Source organism: Candoia aspera, chromosome 7 (genome assembly GCF_035149785.1).
Source record: "Candoia aspera isolate rCanAsp1 chromosome 7, rCanAsp1.hap2, whole genome shotgun sequence".
NCBI lineage: Eukaryota > Metazoa > Chordata > Lepidosauria > Squamata > Boidae > Candoia > Candoia aspera.
This window is the reverse complement of record NC_086159.1, coordinates 69,954,338-69,972,715: the sequence shown is the minus strand read 5'-3', so window position 1 is coordinate 69,972,715 and position 18,378 is coordinate 69,954,338. Positions and strand designations below refer to the sequence as shown.

The following is an 18,378-nucleotide window of genomic DNA, read 5'->3' as shown; positions in this document are numbered from 1 at the left end:
TGGAGGAAGGAGGTGAACCAGCGCAGAACCACGCCGCCCACCCCCAACTCCCTGAGTTGTCCCAGAAGAATACCATGGTCGATGGTATTGAAAGCCGCTGAGAGATCAAGGAGAGCGAGGATGGATGCACTGCCTCCATCCCGCTCCCGCCACAGATCATCCATAAGCGCGACCAATGCAGTCTCTGTCCCATATCCCGGCCTGAAACCTGACTGAAAGGGGTCTAGATAATCCATTTCATCCAGAATCCTCTGAAGTTGTAATGCCACCACTTTCTCAACCACCTTCCCCAAAAAGGGGAGGTGGGAGACTGGATGAAAGTTGTCCAGGACAGTAGGGTCCAGCGATGGCTTTTTGAGGAGGGGGTGTACCAGTGCCTCTTTAAAGGCAGCCGGAACCACTCCCTCCCTCAAAGATGCATTAACCATCGCCTGGACCCAACCACGTGTCACCTCCCAGGCTGCCTTCCCAAGCCAGGAAGGGCATGGGTCTAGATGACACATGGTGGCATTTACAGTCTGGAGGATCCTGTCCACTTCCTCAGGCCCAACAGGATCAAACTATTCCCAGATAACCGGGTATGTTCCCTCAGCATCTCCCCAGACTCTGCCCCATGCTTAGAGTCCAACTGGGACCAAATCTGAGCAATTTTACCCTGCAGATGCTCAGCAAATTCCTCTGCACAGCCCTGTAGGTGGGAGACAGAGCCCCCCTACCTAATAACGATCGCGTAATTTTAAGCAGGGCCATTGGGCAGCATTCTGCAGATGCAATAAGAGCGGAGAAATATTGACGTTTTGCCGCTCTTACCGTGACAAGGTAGGCCTTAATAGTGGCTCTAGCTTGTGTTCGGTCAGATTCAGTCTTTGTCTTCTTCCAGCAGCGCTCTAGGCGTCTCTTCACCCTCTTCAAAACCCACAGTTCCTCCGTAAATCACGGGGAGTGCCAGATTTGAGTGGGCAAGAGAGGCTGCACAGGCGCAATCCTGTCCAAGGCCCCGGCCGCTTCTCTATTCCAGGTTGCGGCCAGGACCTCCGCTGGACCGTGCAGTAGATCCCTGGGTATAACCCCCAGCTCCTTCTGAAACCTCACTGGGTCCATCAGTTGCCGGGGGCAGACCAATTGAATGGGTCCTGCCTCCCTGCGGAGGCGGGCAGCACAAGAGAATCTCAGGGCCACCAGGGCGTGGTCTGACCATGACAATGGGGACAGATCTATCTCTCCCCTCAGATCACATTGCCACTGCTCCGACAAGAAAACCAAGTCCAGAGTGAGGCTACTGTCTCGAGTTGGGTCCTGAATGATCTGAGACAGACCCATGGCTGCCATGGTAGCCATGAACTCCTGAGCCGCATCCGAGGCACGCCCCTGGGAAGGTAGGTTGAAGTCCCCCAAGAACATAAGCCTGGGGAACTCCACCACCAACCCTGAGACGGCCTCAAGCAGCTCAGGCAGGGAGGTTGCCACGCAGCAGGGAGGCTGGTACAGCAGCAACATTCCCAACTGTTCTCGGGTGCCCAACAGGGTCTCACAACCAGCTACCTGTGGAGCAGTGCCCCTGAAGGCTACTAGAGATTCTCGGATGACAACTGCCACCCCACCTCCCCTGCCCTGGTGTCGCGGCTAGTGCCACACCTGAAAGCTGGCTGGGCACATTTCTGAAGGGGCTACCCCCCCTTCTTGACCCAGCCAGGTCTCGGTGATACACGCCAGGTCTGCTCCCTCCTCTGCGATCAAGTCACTTATAAGGGGGGCTTTGTTGTTGACTGACCTGGTGTTCAGAAGCAGTAGCCAGAGACCAGGGCCCTCAGGCATCTGCTGACCAGGACCTGGGTATGAACCTGGAGGGCCGGAACACGCTACCAGTAACAGACACTGGGAGCGTCTTCCCCGGAAATGGCCTGCCCTCCAGTTCCCGTCATAACATCCCCGGCCCGTCACCACCTCAATAGTGAAACCCACCCTACAACCCCCAGAGTCACCAGGCCCAGTTGCCTCCACTCCCGAACCACCGGCCACCCTGGGATAGCGCAAGGGTCCCCTCCCCCATGCACACATCCTCCCACTGTCAACCTCAGGTGGAGGCAGGCCCTCCAGCGCACCAGCTCCTGCTCTCGGAGCTGTTGGAGCCTACCCCCCCATCCACTCACTCACTGTGTCCACCCCACCACTCTCACTGGTGACGGGGGGGCACCCCACCCATTCCTACCCACCTCCTGTCTCTCACTCAGGGGTGGGTACTCTTAAAAACCCCATTCAATCTTGGGCTCCCTCCATGTACTCTCACCCCCGGAGGTAAGCCCACACTCACTCTGAGGGGCCCACCAAACCACTCTGCCGCTTCTAACAAACGGTCATTCCCCAGACCCCCAGACCCCCAGACACAGAGCCCGAGAACCCCGACAATCCCCAGTCCACCAATGTCTATGAGTGTTCCACCAGAGTCCTGCCAGAGATCACAAGGTCCACCCAGGGGCCCGCGGTCTTCTGGTCCACACTATGGGACTCCACCTCCAAGGCCTCCAGTCTTCTGCCACCTTGTGGAGGCCGTCCAGATCTGCCAGGGTCTCTTGGGTCTGGCAGGGTCCACCCAGGCCCACCGAAGATCTCCTGCGGTCAACCTAGGCCCACCGCTGTCCCAAGGAAGCCGTGTCCACCGTTTCCCACGAAGGGAAACCGCCCCAGGGACTGCCGCGTTCTCTCCAGAATCTTGCACACACTGCCGCATTCTATCAGGCATCCACCAGGGCCTCCAAGTCCAACCAGGCATCCAGGGTCCACCTGGGTCCGCAGAGGTCTCCCCGAATCCACGGGAGGCTCCCTCATCCACAGAGGCTCCACAGAGTCAGCAGCCGCCCCAAAGGTCCACTGTGTTCCTCCGCTCCACTCCGCCGCGCTCTGCTGCTCCACCGGGGGAAGGCTCCCGCTGCCTCCAATGCCGGCTGCAGGCGTCAAGGCCAGAGAGCCGCCGCCCCAAAGGTCCCCCGCAATCTAAATTCTATAGATCTACCTGCATCCCTTAGTGGGGGCTAGTTAAGCCTAACAAATTTTGCACATCCTGAGGTTGTCACCGGACAGTGTTGGAATAAGGGGATGGTGGTGAAATATTACTATTACATTGGTACAGGTAGCATAAATGAGCAACAAATGTAACTCACCCATGGGCTGAGAATAAACATTATGGGCCAAGGGGGAAAGTAAGTGCTGTCAAAGGATGATTGTGCTATAATTAGGTGAAAGTACAGAGAGGACCATAGTCAAAAAGTGCTGGTACCAACTTGGATATTCATGACTGCTCAGTGGTGCCTGCAGGAAGGGAGTCAAAAGTCTACATGACAGGAGCAACCATGCAATCAAAGCCCCACCCTTTTTTGTGTGTCATGACATATGTAAAAAGGATGGGGCTTTGATTGCATGGTTGTGCCTGCCATCTTGACTTTTTTGACTCCCTCCTTGTAGACAGCCCTGTGACTACTTGAGCTACCATAATGCATTAATGATTTTTTTTAATGACAATTTATGATCTGTTCACTGGCAAACTTGTGGAGAATGGGCTTCAAGTGCAGCTGTTTGCAAAGAGAAATCCTTTGTAAATTCCTAAAGCAGCAAGCAAAGACAGAACAAGGAAACTTACAATCATCCTTTTGCAAAGAGTAGCTTTTTGCAAACGACTGGGTGTTATGGCTATGCAAACACTTTGAAAGAAGTGCTTTCTGTGCACTCCCACATAATTCAGAAATTATTTTGAAAATTTTGTCCAGTCCTGCTGGATAGCAAGCAGAGCAGCCAGGCCACCAAGAGAAAAAGTGAAGGCTGGGTGGCAATATTTTCTGCTCTGCAGAGGCCTCTTGATCTTGCCATCAGATCCTTGCTCATGAGAGACACTTTCTCGGCTAATTCTGCTTTCCTATTCCTGGGCAAGGAATAATCACACCCTAGTGTGAGAAGTAAAAGTTCTTACCAGAAAAGATTAATGGCAATATACATCTAACTCTGTCATTCAGAAAATTCAGGAAGCACCCAAGGTATCAGTATTGTAGGAATACGATGGGGCTAAACTAAATAAAATATATACATTTCTTTGTAATAAAAAAAAAAGATAGGGAAACATATAACTGACTAACTGTCCAAGAGCAGCAGTAGCAAGCAGATGTGTATAAATTTGGGCTTAATCGATCACTTCACTGCTGCGGGACCGCCCATTCCTGCAAAAAGGGCCTGGGGCTTAGCTGCTTTGCTCTTCCTCCCCTCTTCCAGCATGAAATACGCAAGGTTAAAAAACCAAACACTGTTCAAAACACAAATGCCAGACTTGCTTCCCATCACGGCCCAATGCTGGAGAGAAAAGCCAGGTCTTAATGGCTTACTGGAAGCCTCCTTGAGTAGAAGTGGGGGGATATCAAATAAATAAATAAATTTGTTTTAATGTGTTATCATTTTTAGTTCATTAAATTCAATGATGAGGAAATAAATCTACAGTTGCCACCTACTGGCCAAATATCCCATTTCATTCACTACTACTAATCATAATCTTGAGCCAGCTAGCAAATTAATAACAGCATGGTGTGTTTTGTATTTTCTTCTCATTTTTCTACAGAAAAGAATTTTCTTTTTCTCAAGTAGCTGCTTACATATTTCACACAGCTATTTTCACCTAAAAGAAACTTTTTAAAAAGGCATAATAAACAACTTCAAAAAATAGTGTAACTGTCTGATGAATGTTGCAGAACAAGCTATTCAAACTTTATTGATAATCATTTAATGTTTTTCAGATAAATACTTTAGTCAAAAGAACAGAAATGGAAGAATTTATTTCAGTCTTTGGAGGACAGACATCAACTTTTGTAGGAAAATTCTCCCAGAGGTACATTTAAACCAGAGACTATGACACAATTACAAAGAAGCACAAAGTGGTTTATTGACAGATTTCAGTACTGGAGGCAGAATAAAGAGGGGTGAAGTTACAAGCCCTCTTTATAGACATAAATAATCTTTTAATGGATTACAGAAGTAAACATTTAATAGGATACAGACAACTTTAAATTATTCAATAGGATATAGCATCTCATGTGATTGATAAGGTCAATCTTATAGATTTAGTTAGTACATATGTATGATAAATGTGTAACAGAGGGTGGGGAGGATGAAATAATATATCCCTTATATAATAGTTACCTTTGATTCAAACGAAGGGCCTAAGAATTCTTGGTCTGGAGCTGTTACTTTTACCTTAGCAGTTATGTGCAAGCTTTGGGTTCCCCTCACTAATTGCCCCAGCTCTTCCTGATATTCCAATTTCTCCAGCTATAACTGTACTATGATAGTATGATTTAATACCCTGATCAGTGACACTATCCTAGGATGTTCATTCTGGCTAAAGATAGGGCAGGGTCTGAGCAGAGGAGGTGTCTTGTGGAATGTTGATTAGGAAGGCATCTGAAAAACTAAAGCAGCAAAAATACGCTTTAAAAAGGTGCTCATGAAAGGAGCTACATGAAAACTGCTTATTAAAAGCTACATTACTACAAAAGCTTTTGCTTTAGGCAAAACCCCAAGATATCTTGGGTCCCTTTTCAAATACTGTGTATGTGTAAAGATATTTTATATCTAAAGCCTGATAGTAAGCTTTCATTTTAGAAAATTCTAAGACAAATCATAACTTTTCCTTTTGAAAATGATAAATATTAGCCAATGTTGGTGGTGTTATTTTGGCACTGCATAATTCTCTTTTTTTAAATTTATGGTATAGATTACTGTTTTGATTTACTGTATATATATTGGCACATCTAGGTAGGTTTAGATCCAAATGTAATGGTTCAGTGATTTCATTAAATCATTTCAGGTTTATAAAGTAAAGTTCATTTCAAAGCCAGCACACCCCAAACTCTTGGGGAACATATTATACTGTCTTTTTCTGCCTAGCCTCTGTTGTTGTTATCCCATTCTTTTCCATGGAGAAGAATGCTATTTTTCTAGATGCCATTAGTTAAGGGCAAAATCCAGCTATGACTTTACCCAAGCAGTAAAATTAGGCATCTGTGTATGTAAACAAAGCTCCTTCCCCAAAAATATTTTATTTGAGGCAGAAAGTATGTTATTTTCTTGCACTCCAACCCTCCTATATGGACTTCAACAACCCACAAAAACCTACCATTGCCTAAATAGTCTCTGTTGCTCCTAACTTAAAAGCAGGCCAGGCTAGAGGGAACTCAGTAGCCTGAGGATTGCAATTAATTAATTAGACTTATATGTCAATGATGCCCTCCAAGCACATGACTCTATACTGCCAAGCTTTCAAACCATTAAATGTGTCTAAAAGTCTCGTTTCCGCCAGGTAAGAGCTGAAATAACTGAAACACGAAGGCAAACTGATTCTCTTGCGCATCATCTACCTGCCCCCCCCCACCATGGTTACCTGTAAATCTTACAGACGACCCAGAGTGCCCCCCCACAAGCACTCGTGACTACAACGCCCATCATCCCCACTTCCCAGGGGGCCAGAAGCTGCTAGGAAGCGCCGTCTAACCCCCCAACGAAGCTGCCTTTAAACTCCGACGGAGCCGGAGCCGAGGCGGCTGCTTTACCTCATAGATATCCGGGATGTCGTGCTTCTTGAAGTAGGCCGCCAGCGTGGGGTCCCCATTTTTAAGCGCGGGCATGGCGGGCCGAAGGGCTCTGTCCGCCGCTGCCCGTAGGCCGGGACAGCTGGGAGGCCGGGCGACAACCGCCCCCGCTCCCTCCTCGGGCCCGGCCTTCGCTCGGCCAACGGCCGCTCCGGCTCTACTGGCTCAACCTCGGTCCGCGCGCCGCCTCCCCACCCCCCCGCAGCCACCGGAGACGCGGTTGCTCCCTCCGGGGCAACGTCTGAACGGTGTGGACGAACCCGGGGAGGTTGTTTGGGCAAGCAAAGCCAGCGCGCCGTTTGAACCCTGATGATCAGCCGGGTTTGCTCCGGGGACCCCCCAGTCATGGGAGGCGGCAAGAGCCCCCACCGTGATAGTAGAGGCTCGGCTAATCAAAGCACCTGCCCGCTCTCATCCCCGCTTCCCCCGGCGCCACCCGGGTGCCCCACGACGACCAGCGGGGTCCAGCCCCATGAGGCGAGGACCGGCTTTCCTGCGCGCAGAGGAAGGAGGCGGAGGGGCTACTTCCCCACGTGCTGTAGTTCTTCCAGGGCGCCCGGCAGTGCCCCGTTTCCGGCCCGAGAGGCTGATACGCCACCATGAGGGAGTTGGGCGGCTCGGCGGTGCGAACCGGCTTGCTGGGCCTGGCGGTGGCGGCGGGGGCCGGGTATTGCCTTTACCGAGCGACTTCGAGGCGAAGCGGCAAAGCCTCCGCCGGGACGAGGGACTTGGAAGCGCGGCCGGGCCCCCTTGGTGGGGGAGAAGCCTCGGACGGTCCCGGGTTTTCCAGCACGGACCAGGCCCCTTCTGGAGGCGTCCCGCAAGGTCAGACCCCTCCCTTTATCTGTGTGGTTCATCTTCTGGTCCACATGTTTTTTTTTCGCCCCCAAATAAGGCGTGTTTTGCCTTTTGCTGTCGTCCTCGTGGGAACTTAGCTGTATAAAACTGGGACTCGTATCATCACAATGTAATGGGTCCCCCTGTTTTTCTCAGAAAGCGAGTTATGTCCCTTTGGGAAAAGAGTGTGTGTGTTTGTGTGTGTACGTGAGTGGCTGCGATCCAGCAACAGGCTTAACCTGTTAACAGGCTTACTGCACTAATCCATGTTGAGTTTGCACGACGGGTTGAATACACTAAACGCCCCAAACCATGTGCAAGGTTAACCCTAACTAAGCTTATCATGTTGTGCAAATGAAGCTGCTAGCTGTAGTATTAATTGTCAGGGGTGACTGCAGAGTATGGTCAAAAAAGTCAAGATGGTGGCTATGATAGTGTGATCTGTTGGAGCTTCGATTCCCATCTTGGGTGCTAACTTGACTTTTTTGACCATATCCTGCAGACCTGCTGAATGGGTTAAGCATGAAGTAGGAACGCTGCCAGGAATTGTGTGAAGCCAGCTATTTCAGCTTCTTGTATGTTGTTGTTTTTCAGTTGTTAAGTCATGTCCGACCCTTCGTGACCCCATGGACCATTGCACACCAGGCCTTCCTGTCTTCCACTGTCTCCCGGAGTTTACTCAAATTCATGTTCATTGCACTGGTGATGCTATCTAACCATCTCCTCCTCTGCTGTCCCCTTCTCCTTTTGCCTTCAGTCTTTCCCAGCATCAGGGTCTTCTCCAGTGAGTCCTCTCTTCGCATTAGGTGGCCAAAGTATTTGAGCTTCAGCTTCAGTATCTGTCCTTCCAATGAACAGTCAGGATTGATTTCCTGTAGGATTGACTGATTTGACCTCCTTGCAGTCCGAGGGACTCTCAAAATTCTTTTCCAGCACCACAGTTTGAAAGCAACAATTCTTTGACACTCAGCTTTCCTTATGGTCCAACTCTCACAGCCATACATCACTACTGGAAAAACCATAGCTTTGATTAAACGGACCTTTGTCGGCAAGATGATGTCTCTGCTTTTTAATATGCTGTCTAGGTTTGCCATAGCTTTCTTCCCAAGGAGCAAGCGTCTTTTAATTTCATGGCTGTAGTCACCATCTGCGGTGATCTTGGAGCTCAAGAAAATAAAATCTGTCACTGCTTCCATTTCTTCCTCTTCTATCTGCCAGGAAGTGATGGGACCAGATGCCATGATCTTAATTTTTTTAATGTTGAGTTTCAAGCCAGCTTTTGCACTCTCCTCTTTCACCCTCATCAAGAGGCTCTTTAGTTCCTCTTCACTTTCTGCCATTAGGGTGGTATCGTCCGCATATCTGAGGTTGTTGATATTTCTCCCGGCAATCTTAATTCCGGCTTGTGATTCATCCAGCCTGGTATTTCTCATGATGCACTCTGCATATAAGTTAAATAAGCAAGGTGACACAATACTTTGTCATACTCCTTTCCCAAGTTTGAACCAGTCGGTTGTTCCATGTCCAGTTCTAACTGTTGCTTCCTGACCTGCATACAGGTTTCTCAGGAGACAGGTAAGGTGGTCCAGTACTCCCATCTCTTTAAGAATTTGCCACAGTTCGTTGTGTGGCAAATTCTTGTATGTACCTGGATGCAAGGGGGAAAGTGTGGAGTATTGTAATCCAGGCAGAAGCATGCTCGGATATACTGTATTTCCTCTGGGCACCTGTCCATACAACCCTCACTGTCTTTGGCAGTCTTGTCCCTTCAGTCCCAGAGGGGCTGGAGCAAGGTGACTACCACAAGCACAGTTCATATTCTGCTCCAGAGACATAAATGCATGTCATCAGTTGAAGGGGCAGAATGGACCCCATTTGGTCACTGTTCAATAATAGTTCAGGGGCATTTTGAAATTTCTAGTTGACAGAAACTCTGAAAAACAACCAATTTGTTTGCTGTTAATACCCTGTGTTCATATACATTCATCTGAATACTGTATATTAATCACAAAGTACAATTGTAATCTTTCTGCTATTATTACTTAGTATAAGCATAGTTGTTTAACAACCTCCAGCCCTTCTCCTCCTTTGCCATCATCTCAATTACATTATTTTTGGAGAAAAATGATTAGATGTAATATTTGTTTTCTAACATTAGCAGACACGGATCTTCCAAAATCACCCCATAGTCTTGAGATGCATCACATTGAGAGTCTTCTTCATATTCTCGAGTCTACAGAGGATCCTTTGGTTCAAGAACAGGTCTTGGTTACCCTAAGCAATAGCGCTGCATTCTCTGTAAATCAGGTAAGTGCTGTTCTTCATTTTCATTCCACAATGAAGAAGGAAGAGAACACTATGATAGATTAAAAAAATAGTAGATGGAATAAAGGTTTGATCATATTTAATTGATTCTTAGAAAATAATGAGATTTAAGTCTGAATCCAATCCATTGCAATAACTTTGTAAAAAAGGAAAACAAGGAAATCGTCATTGGAGACTGAGAATATTCAATCAAAAATCGGAATACAATTCTTCGAAAATAATAATTTTATGGTATCCCCGTACAGTGTTAGGAAAGGGCTATCTGGGCTTTTGTTAGGCATCCATAACTTTAAACTGAATCTGCAGCAAGAAGTTTATGCATAAAGCTTCTGCTGTTTCGGTGATCGCTTGCTAAGGGGATGATAGCAGCTTGTCCCACCTCAGTGCTGGAGTAGAAATGGGCTAGTCATTCTGATTCTTTTCTTTTTTGATCTGGAGAGTTTGTTGGTTTTTAAGGGGGAAATGGATGCTTTTGGCTTAAGGCACTCTTGATTCTTTAAACCTTCCCCAGGTGCAGAAGATGCCAAAAAAGTGCCAGAAATTTAGCTCTTTCCCCTCTTGGTAACATCATGCTGTCAGCAGCCATGGCTCTTCAATCCCCAGGTCAAAAAATGTTGACCATGCTCAGTGAAAGAAATGGTGGCAGTATTACTAAAACTCAAGAAAGAAGAGAATATCACAGCAGTGGCAAGATATAAATAATCTTCCGCATTAACAGAAAGCAATTTCATGACTGTGGGATGGCTTGAGATATTAAATACTTGCATGAGTTCAGAAATCCTGTGAACATCTTTTTGGAAGTGATCATATGACTTTTTGTGTCTTACTTCCTTTAAGAACTTAATCTTAAAACAACAACTATTAGGAACAGTTATTTTTATAAATTAGAAGTTTAGTTTGTTAACTCGGGGGAATTCCCACCCAATTTATGGGAATGTTTTTGGACTTTAGGATTTAAGATAATTATATATGATATATTTCTATTTATTTAATTTGTAGGATATCATTCGAAATTTAGGTGGCCTCTCTCTGATTGGAAAAATGCTTTCAGTTCCAGTCACCAATGTTAAACAGAAAGCACTAAATGCACTTAATAACTTGAGTATGAATACTAAAAATCAAGAAGAAGTAAAGGTAAGTTTAAAATAACACTGTATAATGAAAATGTATATGACTCCAGTATCTAAAGAACTTGATGCTGTGGCAGTACCAGTTTTATTCTTATGTGTGATGTTGATCAGATGAATATTATTTAGAAAAATATATTTTTTAAAAAAATTATATGCTGTCTTTCAGTTTAAAACTCTCAGGAGACCTATTATTTTGATTAGAAGGAGCATCTTCAGGGCAGGGCAGTGACCTCAAAATGGTAAGTGTGAATGAGTGATCAAAGCCCTTTTTACCATGTATCACAGCACATAAATTGGGACAAAGCTTTGATCTCCTAGTTGCACCTGCCATTTTGACATCATTAACCCCTCTACCAATGCCCATGGTGATTATATTTTCAGTTCAATTACTGTATTACCAGTGACAGACAAGACATAAGTATCAGAATAGTTAGATTAAATACAATAAAATAAGGTAGAGAGATAAACAGAAAAATACTGTACTGCATAATAAGGTAAAACAATAGTATTTTATGTGGTACAGTGGGAAAAGATCAACCCAAAATTAATTTGCCATTAATAAGCATTCTTTAGGCTACAAATGCAAACTTGGCAACAGCTTGTGTTATTTCAGAGCTTATCTGCCACAAATTTACAGAAAAACCTGGACATTGAGAGAATGGGGTAACAAGAGGTGCTAAAAGCTCCTTACGTGTTTCTCTATGGAAGTTACAATAGAATAACATGCAGGCCAGTGATTCAGTATGCCCAGATTGGCAGGGGCAAGCCTGCATAAGGAATTTTCTCAAACTTGCCCTCCAGGTAAGATGTCAAAATGCAACAGTGTGAAGGCTCTATGAACTTCATTAACTGTAAGCTGGTTAAGGTATTGGGCCAGACTGGTGCAGATCTTACTATGGCCCAGTTTTATGCCAACTGATATTTTACTATATTCAGTTTGCAATTCCACGTCAATGGTTCTTTGTCTAAGAGTTACCATGGCCTGTTCTTGTCCCAGTGACAGCAGTACTCCTGGGGCAAAGCTCAATTTCTGCCTTTTATCTCCAATTGGTTGCTTCCAGGTAGATTGAAATTTGGGGGGCGGGAGGCAAATAAGAAAGGTCAAGCTTAGAGTTGGAAATCTTTAGCTGGCATTAAAATACACTCTTGTTTCAACCTTCTGTAAGGATGTATAAGAAACACATCTTACTACCTGGAATATCTTTTGTAAGAAATTCGTTTGCACTTTTTAAAATTTAATATAGTTGAAGCCTGGAATTAACCCTCATGGCCCTTCTCAGTCCAGCTGGTGTTTATACAACATAAAGCAGTATAGCTTTGGGCCTCTTTACCAATTTCAGGGGATGATGTTCTTTGTTTAAGTAACCTGCTAGTGTATTAATGCAATAATTAAATAATAATGGGGACAGGATACAATTAGGATCCTTGCTAGCTGGCAGTGCAGCTGAGAGGTGATCTGTGATGTTACTTTTGGATTACTAACTACATCCCCAGTGACTGGGGTTTCACTTTTATTATCACTGTATTTAAGAAAGGTAAGAAGCATGTCACCCTCAGGCTGGTATTTGTATGAAGTGCATATAAAAGAGTGAGAAGACATCTGTCAATTGTAGGAGATTTAAGTTTGTTTGAAAGGTTTCTCTGGAGTTTGAATCAAAGGCCTGTTTCAGGTCTACAGAAAGAGCAAACAAAGCTGTCTGGGGGGACTGTTTTTCAATCAGGTGGTCAAGCACAGAGTATCTTGCTCTAAATCCTGCCTGTTCCTCAGCTGTAAGGTTCTCATCTTCCTGCTAGTCCAGAAGTTTCCAGTAAATTTTATCTGGCTTTTAGCTTACTGGAGTATTGATGAGATTTTGAGGATGATAATTAACTGGGTCATGCTTCTTACCTTTCTTAAATATAGGGATGATTAAAGTGAAACCCCAGTCACTAGGGATGCAGGTTGACAGTTAGTAATATAAAATTAATAAAAAATTAGAACAAATAAAAAAGACAAGGCAGGAACAATTTAAAACCATCAGTAATAGTAAAAACATCAGCCTGTTAAAACTAGGCATTTGCATTGATATGAGAGCCTTGCACTAGAAAACTGTCAAGTGTGGAACCAGGGTCCAATTTTGGGAATGGGCATTACCTTATCTTAAAGGGGGAAGGGGTTCTCAGGAAAAACTCTTACGAATGAAGGAGAAAGAGGAGAAAATGAGAGGTCTCTACTACCTTTGACTCAAGTCCACATAAATATTAATGAAGTTCCAGTTCTAACTAATTTAATACCAGTGTTAATGCAACTTTGCATTTCTGAACATAATACAACCTGAAGTACAGCAGTGTTGCTTTATATATTTCAATGGTTGGTCTAAAATTTTGCTCATGCTGAAAAACGATTGCATCCAATGACTCATAAGAGCAACAATCGTACCAAATATATTTCTTTTAATTGCCTATCTCTGACTATTAGTGCACCCTCATTGTTGAACAGAAGGATCCATGGATGTACATATGCATCTTGCATTGTTTTAAAAACCCCATGTGTTTTCTGAAAGTATTTAAAGCTGTGTCATGAAACTGCTCAGACCACAAAGGGATGTGATCTGAGTTTTACCTAAAAATAAATCCTGCTGCTCATCTTTTTTCTTGGCTTTTATTGCATACCTGTGTCGTAGACTCCATTAAGTTCAACTAGAAATATTTGCCTCATGCAAAAACTGGCATAAATGGAAGTGAAATGAACTCCTGATGGACCTGGGATGGTGCCAACTTGGACACTTTCCTTCACCTCTCCTGAATGTTTACAAAGCTGGGAAAAGACTACTGCATCAAGGCTGTGTTGTGTGCTAATTGGGGCCTATGTTCTGACAGTTCTTAAGAAACTGTTTCTGTTTAATCATAACTTGGAACTTACCTTCCAGAATTAGATACGCCCAGGTGCTAGAAGACAAAGGAACATCTTGACCTTTTAATGAAAAATAAAAGGGTGGAAGAGAACTCTGTTTTTACCTTACTAGAGTTAGGAAGAATAACATTTCTCTAAAGCAGTGTTTCTCAACCTTGGCAACTTTAAGATATGTGGACTTCAACTCCCAGAATTCCCCAGCCAGCAAGGCTGATTGGGGAATTCTGGGAGTTGGACTCCACACATTGTAAAATTGCCAAGGTTGAGAAACACTGATCTAAAGAATGGAAGCTACATTACGGTCTTTCTATTAATTAACTTTCCAATTATTTTTTTTCCATAGTATTTTTCATTGGATGTTAGCTCCTTAGCTGACTAGATAGCAGAAGTCTTTGAACAGCTGCCCCTGAGTTTTCGCTTCCCTGCCATTTTAAAAAGCTCAAAATGATCTTGACCCATCTATGTATTTGCTATCTCAGGCTGCTCGGTATATATTCAGGTAGACCAGTAATCTGTGTATATGTTGGTGTGAGCATTTTTCTTGCCTTTGCATGCTTTCTCTTACTTTTCTTTCAATAGTATGTTTAATGATTGATTTTGAAACTTGGGCTAGATTGGTTTCCTGTATCCCAGTGGGGTAAGTCTCCTCCAGGCCTGAAGTGGTTGAATTACAGTACCAGTTTTGTATCAGTGGAAGGCTGATAGGCAGAAGACTGAAAACTTGATTGACAGGTTCTCCTTACAAGTAGCTATGAGGGCGTGTGATGGCATCATAAAGTTGTTTCTGCTGTATCTTAGCTGAAATTGCAATGTTTGTCTCTGTCGCTTTGTAGTAATATATTGCTAAAAGTATTTTTGTTTTTATTCTCTCCCTTAGATATATATTACCAAGGTGTGTGAGGAGATTGATGGATCTTTCTTGAACTCTGAATTGCAGTTAGCCGGCCTTCGATTTTTAACTAATATCTCTGTTACTAATGACTATCATTACATGATGACTAGCTTCATACCAAATTTTCTGCACTTGCTATTTGAAGGAAATGAAAGAACTCAGGTACTATATTCCACGTTCTGCCGTTAAGTAGAAGAGGGAAAACTTTCGTTATTTAGCCTTTTTTAGTTAGTTCTTTGTATAGGTCTAAATTACTTTGAAACTAAATAGTAAGAGTGCAAACAAAATAGCCATTGACCTACAGATGTGATGGTATGTGGGAAAGACCTTGGGAGACTGGGCAAAGAGTTGTTACCTAGGGAACAGTCAGATAAGAGACAGCATAGTCTGCACCTGGAGAGTGGGAGGGGCAAGAGGCTCAGAAGGGACCCTCCCTAGTTTCCTGGGCTGTAAAGGAGACGGCAGGAGAATTATACTTTCAGACTTGCAAGGTTCTGTTAATGTAGCTTTACAATAAAGTAGAATTAGCTTATTTCATCATGTTTCCTGTCTGGTCTACCTGGTAGACAAAGATCATCAGATGTTTGGGATTATATTTCTTAATAACTTGGCAACCATAGCTAATCATAAGAATTATGGGAATTGTACTGTAATATTTCTGCCTACACTTGCTCTGTAGAGTAGAAACTGCCTTGCCAATGTTTTTTCCTGGTGTGGAATAAGTCTTAAAAGCGAGAATGCAATGTAACTATTTGGCCTTTCCAAACTTAAATAAAATCTTAGTCAAATCTAATTGGTAATTCATTTAAACATGAGTATTATAGAAAGTGCTTGTTAGTCATTAACAGGAAAAAAATCAAATTAGCTTCTTCCATTCAAAATCTCTTTCCTTGCTCTCTGTAGTAAAGTATTGGGATGGCATTTCATGACTCAGCTTTTAGTAGCAGTTTATTTTGGCTTGCATCAAACACTTAATACAGTACATAAGCTGTTCAAATTATTCATAACTTCCCTACTAAGCATAAGAGATAGCCATGATTTCTGACACTTCAGGGTTAATCTATAATTCTGAAAACAATGACTGTCAACATTCTGTTGAGATTTGGGGCAAAGAAGATGGGATTGCAGACCATGGTAATACTGCTCTTCTTGCTGCATTGCAGCTCAGATTGACTAGTGATGCTGCTGAGCGCAAGGGTGTCTTGACAGACCACCCTACATGTTAGTCACTACCATGTTGTGTTGAGTTCAAATTTCAGTCAGATTTACTTTCTGATAACGGGAAGTCTGAGTTTTATCTAAAGCTGTTTTTTTTTTAACAAAATGGCTCGCTCTGTTTGTGAAAAATCAAGAATCTGGTAGCACCTTTTCCGACTAACAAATTTTATTAAAAGGTAGTGAAGGTTTATCAAGTTTGGGAAGTGAGTGTGATGTTTTGCTGGCTTCCGCTCTCTTCCACTGTCAGCCCTTTGAGGTAGACCAGACTTGAACACCAAAGTCATGAATACTAAAACTACTTTTATTGAAGGGTCACAGTAACAGAATCATTCAACTCTGAATGTGCCTCTTCCCTCTCTGCCTTTTTCCTAAAGAGAATTAAGGAGGGTCCAGTGTGAGACACTTTCTCAAATTCCATTCCTGCTTTGGGCTGAGATTCCTCTTATCTGACTGTTGCCTTAGCTGTGGCACTTCCTCCTTTTTGTCAAGGTTATTCTCACATCCCATTACATCCATCTTCTGCTTAGCAATTGCCCCTACTTTGTGCAACTCCAGCCCTTTCTCCAGGGGCATTCAGTGGAATCTTACAGTCCTCTAGATCGGACAGGTTCAGGAGACTGTGGCAAAAATTACCTGAATTTATGCAGACAGCCAGTTTTCATGGATACAACTCTGGATCCAACCTTTGAACCAGTAAGAAAACTGAGACATATTTATGGTGTTCTCTTAAATTGTTGTTATCCACTACATTTAAATCTTAGCTGTCAATAAAATGTACTTCTAATACATACTAATTTCATAGATGAGTCAGAAACTCTTTTCTAAATTACAGGTTCAAGTTCTAAAAGTACTTGTGAATTTATCAGCAAACCCAGCTATGTCAGAACATCTACTTCATTCACAGGTAAAACTACTTTTATTCTTTGTTCCTTCCAGAGTTTCTTGTTTGACTGCTTCATTCATTCATTCATTATATTTCTTATAATACAAATTCCTACTAATTTTTAAGGAAAATTTTGCCCTTCATTGCATAGCCACTGAAACTTGTACGCACCTACACTGTTGTAAGCTTCAGTTATAGTGCTTGTCTGTTTTATATATCAACAAACAGTATAGGTTTAGCTTGTTTAAATATATATATATATATATATATATAGAGAGAGAGAGAGAGAGAGAGGAGCTTCCTCTTCACTATGTTGAAGCATTGGATAACTAGCTGTTTCTCAGTTAGTATGGATGGAGGTCTTCTGTCCATCCATAGTTCCCTCATACGTTTCATCTGTACTATCGACAGATAGCTGAGGTGGCATTGTCAGGAATTATGCTCCCTGAGGTGGCCCAACATGTAATTGGCTATTAAAAACAGTGTATTACTATGTACAGTATATACAGTATAATTAGTATTACAGTATATTATATATATTACTATGATCTATTCAGTGTTAATTTTCTTATATAAATAAGTACAAGTCAATAAATAAATTCACACTATTTATTTAAACTTATTTTTCATGAACATGACCCGCCTTTTTTGCATGTATTTCAATCTTCCAGGCACCTCTTCTATCTCTGTTTGACAGCTGCATAAACAAAGATATTTTGCTCAGAGTCCTTGCCTTTGCCACAAACTTGTCAAAGTCCATGAAAAACGACAAGAGTACTACTATCCACTATCCATACCCTGAAGACTCAGTTTTTTCTATTCTCTCGGGCAATTCTCTATATACTCAAAAACTGGCATCTCTGTTACATCATCATGACACAGAAGTTAAAGAACAAGTTGCAAAACTAATAATGCAGCAGTGCTGAATTCAGAGGTCAGCCTCAGTCATTCAGTCTTCAAAATCCTGAACCACGTAAGGGATATATAAATGACGACCTCCAGCTACTTATTGACCTGTGTAAAGTTTCCTCATTTGTAACTGGGAGAACAGTATCAGTCCTGGGCATCCCCTTCTGCATGTATAGAACTGCCCCCAGCTCTGAAAGATAGAAGGACTATGGAGGATCAGCACACTGAAGTACAGACCCTGAAATAATCTGGAACTTTAGAACAACCTTTGTTGACCCTCCAGGTGAGGTTGGGCTGTGAGTCCTACCTATCCAAGCCAATGTTTCTTATCCTTGGCAGCTTGAAGGTGTGTGGACTCCAACTCCCAGAATTCCCCAGCCAGCAAGATGTTAGTGATAAATGTTTTTAGAGAAGTATTTAAAAGCAATTAGCTTGTGAGAGCAATTATCATTAGCCATATTTTTTTTAATTTTGTTATTAAATTTATCTATAAACGTATCCCTAGCTTTATTTTGTACAACTCAACATGGTGTACATAATGCTTCTGCCTCCTATTTTCCCCATACCAAGCACTCTGTGAAGTGGGTTGGGCTGAGAGGGACTGGCACGAACTCGCCCAGCCATCTTTCATGCCAGAGGATTAGAACGCACAGACTCGCTGTTTCTAG

The 18,378-nt window shown here is 43.4% G+C and overlaps 2 protein-coding genes across 2 annotated transcripts in view; one reads left to right on the top strand and one right to left on the bottom strand.

Moving 5' to 3' along the window:
* Window positions 1–6,659, bottom strand: part of FBXL13 (F-box and leucine rich repeat protein 13) — an 82,546-nt gene extending 75,887 nt beyond the window's left edge. The window contains exon 1 of the mRNA XM_063309360.1: window positions 6,585–6,659. Within this exon, the coding sequence (XP_063165430.1) occupies window positions 6,585–6,659 (75 nt within the window). The remainder of the gene's footprint in view (window positions 1–6,584) is intronic.
* A 547-nt stretch (window positions 6,660–7,206) lies between these two features.
* On the top strand, window positions 7,207–18,208 carry ARMC10 (armadillo repeat containing 10). The gene is made up of 6 exons (XM_063308054.1): window positions 7,207–7,448; window positions 9,619–9,767; window positions 10,785–10,919; window positions 14,686–14,862; window positions 16,751–16,822; window positions 17,473–18,208. Exons 1-6 carry the CDS (start codon window positions 7,223–7,225, stop codon window positions 17,725–17,727), a joined length of 1,014 nt encoding a protein of 337 aa, XP_063164124.1. The 5' UTR covers window positions 7,207–7,222; the 3' UTR covers window positions 17,728–18,208.
* The last annotated feature ends 170 nt before the right edge of the window (window positions 18,209–18,378 follow it).

Bases quoted from the DNA above. Each gene is read 5' to 3' on its own strand.
- ARMC10 (XM_063308054.1), top strand. From the start codon at position 7,223: ATGAGGGAGTTGGGCGGCTCGGCGGTGCGAACCGGCTTGCTGGGCCTG. The intron at 7,449-9,618 runs GTCAGACCCCTC...TTCTAACATTAG, and splicing joins TTCTGGAGGCGTCCCGCAAG to CAGACACGGATCTTCCAAAA. The intron at 16,823-17,472 runs GTAAAACTACTT...TCAATCTTCCAG, and splicing joins AACATCTACTTCATTCACAG to GCACCTCTTCTATCTCTGTT.